Source organism: Equus asinus, chromosome 25 (genome assembly GCF_041296235.1).
Source record: "Equus asinus isolate D_3611 breed Donkey chromosome 25, EquAss-T2T_v2, whole genome shotgun sequence".
NCBI classification, from domain to species: domain Eukaryota; kingdom Metazoa; phylum Chordata; class Mammalia; order Perissodactyla; family Equidae; genus Equus; species Equus asinus.
This window is the reverse complement of record NC_091814.1, coordinates 15,726,954-15,734,579: the sequence shown is the minus strand read 5'-3', so window position 1 is coordinate 15,734,579 and position 7,626 is coordinate 15,726,954. Positions and strand designations below refer to the sequence as shown.

At 56.6% G+C, this 7,626-nt stretch overlaps 1 protein-coding gene across 2 annotated transcripts; it reads right to left on the bottom strand.

The window, feature by feature from the left end:
- Positions 1–4,133: 4,133 nt before the first annotated feature.
- S100A9 (S100 calcium binding protein A9) lies at positions 4,134–7,113 on the bottom strand. Of its 2 annotated transcripts, none has more exons than XM_014864983.3 (3): positions 6,958–7,113; positions 6,418–6,579; positions 4,134–4,475 (listed from the first exon to the last, which is right to left on the bottom strand). In XM_014864983.3, the coding sequence occupies exons 1-3, from the start codon at positions 7,006–7,008 to the stop codon at positions 4,227–4,229; spliced, it is 462 nt and encodes a 153-aa protein (XP_014720469.2). In that variant the 5' UTR covers positions 7,009–7,113; the 3' UTR covers positions 4,134–4,226. The 2 variants fall into 2 exon arrangements, with proteins under 2 accessions (XP_014720469.2, XP_044614010.2); XM_044758075.2 differs by having other exon boundaries at positions 6,418–6,575; positions 6,958–7,095.
- Between the last annotated feature and the right edge of the window lie 513 nt (positions 7,114–7,626).

The window sequence follows — 7,626 nt, the reverse complement described above, 5'->3', positions numbered from 1 at the left end:
GCAGACCCCTCTCCTCAGACCTCGGCAATATTTGAAGGCAGTTGTCATGACCTCCGGCCTCTGTTTTCCACACTTGATACCCTCGGCCCTTCTACTATTTTCCCCTTGGAATGTTCTCCTTCCATTGTGAACAGGTGCCTCGGAAGCTGAGCCAATTCTGATTTGGAAGAGGCATCTCTGGTCAGATGTGACCGGAGTTTCTTCTCAAAGGCATTTCCGTCCCTGGAAGGAGCCCAGCTACTTGGGACGGTGCCTCGCCACTGAGACCAGGAGGGCAGAAGGCAGCAAGTGAGGGAAAGGCTCAGAGAGAGAATGCAGGAAGGGCAGGGGAGAGAGGGGCGGATCATCAAGAAAAGGGAGAGAGCAGGGAGTGGAGAGGGAGGGAATACACTGCAACTGGGCTGGGCTGCCCCACGCCACGTGCCAGAGTCCTGCTACCCGACTGAGCCTGCTGCTGGGCCACCGTCCTCCTCGTCTCACCTCAGCTTGGCAACAACCCTTCCTCACTGTACAGTCAATTCTGGGCACATGGGCAAAAATGGGAGACCTCGCAGTAGAAAGGGACATCCTGGGGGTGCTCACAGAGAGAGGCCCCCCGGCCCACCCGGGTGCTCACTTTCCCCGTCTCTTGTGTGGTGGGATGTCTGAAGATGGGGGTTGGGTCCACACGGCCGTGGGGCTGACACGAGGCTTGGGGCAGAGAGGTTGGTTCAGGCCTGTTGTTTCAGGTCCAGAGGTAACAGGTTAAGCAACCAGTTGTTTCAGTCCCGTTGTCACTTTGGTAACTGAAATGTCAAAATCCATGACACAGAGCTTTCTAAAACATAAGTTTTCAACAACTTTTTAGGTGGAGGCAGCACATTGAGATTGGATTCTGAAGTTTACTTCAGAGCAGGCTTGTGTCAGGGTTGTGTAAGATTGCTTCACTGGGCTGGTGAAAGTTGAGGGCTTTCTTCCCGGCAAGGTCTTGTCAAATAACACAAATTCCCTCTCTCCTGTGGGGTTGCAGGACACGCCTGCCAGTTGAGATGGGCCTGGGGCACCTTGGGATCCGGCTGCATTCGGCTTCTCTGAGAAGCGCCGCCCCGGTCTCTCTCTGGCTCTCACTGGGACTGTGGTGGCAGCCCGCTGCAGGGCCTAGTGCCCGTGATCTCAGTCCCACCCTAAAGCCATCCCACAAACCACTGATGCAGAGACTTTCCTAAAATACAAGTGTGACTCTGTCATTGTCCTCCCTAAGAGCTCCAGTGCTCCTGCCCCCGTTCTCCTGTGGAAAGCGTAGGCTCTTGGCCTGGGGTCTGCCCTGCTCCCCTCTGTATCTCCCGCCTCCCCCTCAAACAGCCCCTGAGCTGCTCATCCTGCTCCAGCCCCACATCTGCCCCCCTCCAGGCCTTTACACACGTGCCCTCCTCTTTCTGAGGCGCCTGCATGTTGATGCTGTGGCACCAGCACCACCAGCCTTGATGGGGCTCGAATATTCGCCCCCTCAGGGAGGCAGCCCAACTCCAGGAGGGCCTTCCCACCTCACAGTCCCACCAAATGTGACCCCTCTCTGGCCTTTCACTTTCCACGTTGGAATCATCTGAGGAATGTGCTATCTACCCTGCAGGCCTGGGACTCCTTAATGACAGGGTGGGGCCTGACTTCTCCTGGGCACCCCTCACACGGCTCTGTGACACACCATATACAGTAAGTCCACAAGTAATGTCTGTTGAGTGAGTGGATGAGTGGACAAACAGGTGAATGACTAGAGAATTCCTCTCTCCCCCCAGTTCTGGAAGCATCTGGCAACACCCAGGCCCCAGAGCACAGTCAGAGCTTCGTGAGGTGTCTGGGCAGAGTCTGGCAGCTCTGGCTGCCGCTGTTCCTCCTCACCCCTCCCACAAAGGCATCCAGAGGTTCAGGCTCCACTGCCAAGCAGGACAACGCCCCTTAGAGGAACTGGGAAGCCGGCATGCACCACAGGCTCTCTGTCCCTTAGTCACCAGGATGCCGGGGAATCCCCCAAAGGTCTTCTTCCCAAAAGGACTCAAGAACCATAGGGGTGCTCAGCCATTCTCACCTGGAGTGAGAATCCGAACTGGACACCGACACTCTCCTTCCTCATCCCAGGGTGGAGCCGGCTCCCCTCTACTCAACAGAACCGGAGTTTTGGAATCAAAGGGGTTAATGGGATGGCAGTGGTTAAGTCAACTTGACCAGCTCTCTCGAACTATGTTTAAAGGGATCCCAGAGGCCCTGTGAGAGTGGCTTCTGGCCAGACCTTCCCCTGGGCTCTAGAACCACCTCCTACTCTGGGATTGAGCCAGCAGAGAGAGGAGGCAGATGGAGAGCTTGGCATCTCAGAAGCTCTGTGTCTGCCGTCCTGCTGCTCAGCTGCTCCACCCTCTCCCAGCCTCGAGGTGGCCAGGCTGAGGGCATCCTCCTAATGCCCAAACTGCCCCACCTCACACTCTCACCACACAGCCTCCAGCTCCATAGGCTCCTAGGACCACCCGACTTCACTTGCTCATCCAGAAAGCTCACTGAGAGCGTGTTCCACCCTGGCACCTGGGGATATGGGGCAGGTCAGCCACAATCCCTGCCTTCAGGGCCATCGTCAGACTTGCAGATAAGGGGTTACAATTCCACACTGGAAGTGCAATGGTAGGCGTGTCAGAGAGTTCTAGGGGCCTGGAGGAGGAGGATGACCCATGTACTTGAGGTGGTCAGGGCAGACTTCACGGAGGCAGTGCTGGGGAGAATCACTGAGTCATAGGGGTGGGACAGGCTGAGCTAAATCAAAGATATTCAAATGTTTTTCAAGACAAACCCTTTTCTTGGAATAGAAGCTTCTCTGTGCAACCGTGAAGGCCAGATGACTGAGTAAAGCCTGGGGGCTCTGGATTCCCAGCACCTCGCGGCCCCTCCTCCAGTTTGAGGTTCCGTGATGGTGCCCAGAAGCCTTCCATCTGCTGGTTTGAGCCCACCCTCTGCCTCCCTCCTTCTCCACACCTGCTCCTGACAATTGAGCATGGCGATGAGGGAGCTTCAGAACACCTGCACCAGCAATGCTGCTGAGAACCTGCCATTACCCGCCACTCCCCTAAGTGCTGGGAACAAAGCAAAGACAGATCCCACTTTGCCCTCATGGAGTTCCTGGTCTAGTGGGGAGGCAGAATCACGAACATTTAGGGCACGTTGTGATCAGTAGGCTGGCGGAGGCGGGGGGGGGAGGGGTGGGGACCTTCCCTCCCCACCCTACTGGAAGCATCTAGTCCTGGTGAGGCCACGGGAAGAACCCAGGCTCCCCTGTCTCTGGTCAGTTCTCTTTCCCCTGTACCAAGCTGCATTCAGAAGGGGTGACCACCCCGGGACATGAGGCTTGGGCACAGGGCTGTCAGAGTGAGTCTCTCCAGCGGTTGCATCCCCAAGTCAGACAGGGGAGGGCCCGGGGGCTTCTAAAGTCCGCTCCCCAAGCTCCCCACTTAGTGGTTCCTGGGAACACCCTCATGCCCTCGAGTCAGAGCCCTCAAATTGCTGCACCCCCAGCGGAGCCCTGCGCCCTCAGAACAGGGACCCCCTCGGTCCACGGTAGGCAGCCTGGGGCCCCGAATCGAGCCAGGCGGTGTGGGAGAGCCGAAATGGGCAGGCTGCTCCTTCCTTCACACTCAGCACTGGAGAAGGAGCTGGAGATCCAGCCCCAGGAGAAGGTGGATTCACGCCCTTTTCTCTCTGTGCCCTCTTGACCAGTTCTACCACTGTGGGCTCTCGACTAGTCACTTCTCCACTCCAGGCCTGCTTTCCTCATTTGGAACATAGGGGCTTGATGACTGGCAGTCTTTAGCTGCCCCAAACCGAGAGGAAAGGATACTCTCATTTTGCTTTCTATGATGACAGTGGGCATTTTGACAGGCTGGCCAGGTTGTCCTGAGCTGGGGCGGGGTGACTAGGACCTGAAGTCACAGCTGAGGAAACAGTCGGGGAGGTGAGCCCAAGGGGCTCAGGGCAGCCCCACATTGTCACTGCTCCTCATTTGTTATTACTGAAGGAAGGGCTTGAGCCCCAGTAAAGGGGCCGGGCTGTCTAAGTCCCAGACCTCTGCAGGGCCGGGTTGGGAAGGGGATGGTGGAAGAAGCCCACAGCACACTTGCTTGGAGGAAGACTTTATTTCATCCTTCAGCTAAGGTGTATGGCACGCAGCACTGTGCCCTAGTTGGGCAGGGCAGGGTGGCCTGGCCTCCAGATTAGTGGCTGTGGCCGTGGCCTCCGTGGCTGTGGCCATGGCCACCATGGCTGTGACCGTGGCCACTCTCCCCAAGGCCTGGCCCGTGGCAGTGGCCGTGGCCTTGGTCATGCTCGTGCATCTTCTCATGGGAGGCATGCGTCAGCCTGGCCACCAGGATGATGAACTCCTCGAAACTCAGCTGCTTGTCTTCATTGGTGTCCAGGTCCTCCATGATATGATTTATGGCTTTCTCATCCTTCTTCTTACTCTGTGGGAGGGGGAGACAGGACAGTCAGGGCACGATGTGGCCAGGGCTGGGGACAGGGAACACAAACGATGACCCAATGGCAAAGGCACAGGGACACCTGGCTCCTAGGCTTCAATGCCAAAGTTAAAACTGACCAGGGCTGAGCGCCCACAGCGTAGCAGACACTGAGCGTGTGCCAGACACTTTCCCGTTCATTTTGCAGACAACTCAGGCGCCGTGATTCTCTCTGTTTACAGAAGAGGAACTGAGGTCAAGCGCCTTGCCCGAGGTCACACAATCAGTAAGGATAGAAACGTCCCCTCATTTGGTCCTCATAACGACGTTAACAGAGACTTGGCATCTTCCTTAAGGAAGACGTGAGGAAACTGTCTTGGAAGGGTCATCAGCTTTTGCAGATTGACGAGGCTTGGGGGCAGAAGGTGGAAATGCACATTCTGATCCCACTCCGAGCCTGGTCAGGTCCCATTCCCCGCACTCCTGTCCACTTGGCTCCCTCCTCGTCCCCGCCCCTCCCTGCCCCCTTGGGGTCACTAATTAGTGACACATTTCAACCTTCACAGTGGGGAGCACCTGAGGAAAACAAGATGGTTCTGAACTTGTGTGGGGACAGAGAGCAGTGTGGGTGCTGCGTTGACCCCAAAGGCACTGATAAAGGATGCAAGGGGGCGCAAGTGAAGTGAAGGGTGCAGGCGTGGCAGAAGGGAGCTCCAGTTGGTTCCAAGTCTGCCACCTACTGGCAGGTAACACTCAGCTAAGGCCCCTCCCCAGAACCTGGGGTGCCAGCTCATCGCGCAGCCCTTCCCCCTCCTGCCGCGCTTCAACATGCTCTGCTTTCCTGCACTTTAGCCATGGCTGCAAGGAAGACTATCACTCCTAAGCCGCCCATGGGCCAGGTCCCAGCTTCCCCTCCGGGCCTGTCACTCTGCTTCTGGCAGAGGATGTCGGGGGATGGGGCGGGTGAAGGGGTCACAGGGCAGAAAGCCATGCCCACACAACCTCTTGGCTGTACCCTCTCTTGTCTGCCCTGAGCCAGTGTCCTGCTCTCTGAGCTCCCCCTCATAGGAGCTGTCAGCATCCCCAAGACCTCCTACTGCTGCATTCTCCACCTTTCCAAGGTGGGGAGGGGCTCCAGGGAAAGCTGGCCTGCTCCAGGATCTGAACTGAGCCTGGGACCCAATGTCCCATCCTTCTTAGTCCAGGCCTCAGTTTCCCCAAAGTGCCCACATTTATAAAGAAGACTACAAGATCCAGTGGAACTAATCCTCCTTTGTCCTACAACTGCTTAACCATTTTCAGACCAGGGAAATAAACTCACGTGGTACTGAGTGCTTTGTACATGCAGTGCTGGGCTGGGTCCTTCCCCCAGCGTGTGATTCCCACGAGACCCTTGGGATGAGAAAGCCCTCTCAGGTCTTCTCCTCAGGTCCCTACTGAGGCTTAGCATCTCCTCGGCTTCTGCCAAGGGTCGTCCTCAGCTGCTTCCCTCCTCAGCATTCCCCTCTCAGCTCAAATGTCGCCTCCTCAGCAGGGCCCTTCTTGTCCACCTAACGAGTCACCTCTCCCCATCCAGCCCCAATCACCCACAGCGCCCTCGCTTGTTTTCTTTCAGGCACTTGTGGGCACCGGGTTTATCTGTGCTCTGCATTGGTCATCATCTCTGCTGTGTGTCTCTCCCATCAGCACAGTGGTTTTCTGTTCGCCACTATGTGCCTCTGCCCAGGACAAGACCTAGCACTGAGCACATGCTCAGTCAGTCAGTCTTTCCTGACCCTCTCGGGAGTCTAACTTCCAGCATTTCCAGTGACAGGGCCCCCGCTGCCTCTGGAGGTGGGGTGGAAGGAGCTGGAATTTTCTCTTTGATAGTTGCAGATGCACCCCATCCTCCATGCTCAGCCCAGACTCTCGCCAGGCCGGGTCAGACCTGCCAGGAGTCCAGCCCTACCTTGAGGAAGTTTGCCAGCTCTTTTTGAACCAGCTGTTTGAATTCCTTCCGGTTCAGGGTGTCCGGGTGCCCCAGCCGCACAGAGTACTGGTGGAAGACATTGATGATGGTCTCTATGTCGCGCTCCATCTGGGACAGTTCCGCCATCTTTCTGCACTCTGTCTGAGGATGGACAAGCAAGGGTTCAGCTTCTTAGAAGAAAAGGCTGTCAAGCTTCCTGGACACCTCCTACTGGCTGCTCCAGGAAATGAAGGGGGAAACACAGAAAAAAAGAAAATGTGCGCCACAACTGAGCTTGGAGATGACCCTGTCCACACACGGAGAAACGGTGTTTAGAATATCTGGAGAATGCCAAGAAGCAGAGCATTTGAGGACAGAACGATTCAGCAGAACAGGACCTAAGAAAACGTGAAGGAGGCTTTAGAGTGTGCAGGTCAATCAAGGAGGGCTTCCTGGCAGAGGGTTTGAAAGGAAGATGGGGGAGGAGTAAGGAAAGTAGGCAGGCCGCCTCCTGCCCAAGGTCGCTGGCAGCTCACTTACCCAAGCCAAGAGCCACACAGAGGGTTGGACTGCGCGGTGCGGGCCCTGCATTTATAGGCCGCCCCTGGCTTGGATACTCAGCCCTCTTACAGGAAGATTGCTTCATAGGTGAGCAGTGTGGTAACCTTGAGCTCTCTGTCACTGGCAGGAAGAGGACTGGGTCAGGGCAGGAAATGTTCACATAGCTCCTTTTGCCTTTTTGTGAAATTCCTGGCCTGGCCTGGAGCTGGTTTGGGAGGAAGCTGGTTGGTTAGTTCACCTCCCCTCCACTAGAACCCTGCCCTCCCTGGGCAAGCCAGCCAGCTGCCTCTCCTCTGGCACCCGCTCTGCCTGCCTGCTTTGAGGTTGTGCCTTCCCACCTGTGGTCTCCTGGGGCTGGCGGTGGGTTGTGGACTCCTGGGGTGCCCGACCCACTCTGCCTCCCCCTTGGGCAGCCCGACAAGGATGGCTGAGCCTTTCTGAGCCTGCCTGGCTCCGTGATAAGTGCTCTTCAGAGGGCGAGGGGTTGGTTTGGGTTCTCAGATTCATAGGATATCAGTTGGGGTTAGAAGGGCCCTCGCAGGTGGTCGACCCCCTTGTATTGCAGATGTGAAACTGATGCCCAGAGAGGGACCTGAGCAAGGTTGATGATATAGCAGGAATAGGGCTGAGTATCCTGGTTCCTCGTTA

Bases quoted from the DNA above. Each gene is read 5' to 3' on its own strand.
- S100A9 (XM_044758075.2), bottom strand. From the start codon at position 7,063: ATGAAGCAATCTTCCTGTAAGAGGGCTGAGTATCCAAGCCAGGGGCGG. The intron at 6,576-6,957 runs GTAAGTGAGCTG...ATCCTCAGACAG, and splicing joins CTGTGTGGCTCTTGGCTTGG to AGTGCAGAAAGATGGCGGAA. The intron at 4,476-6,417 runs GTAGGGCTGGAC...CCCCTCCCACAG, and splicing joins AGCTGGCAAACTTCCTCAAG to AGTAAGAAGAAGGATGAGAA.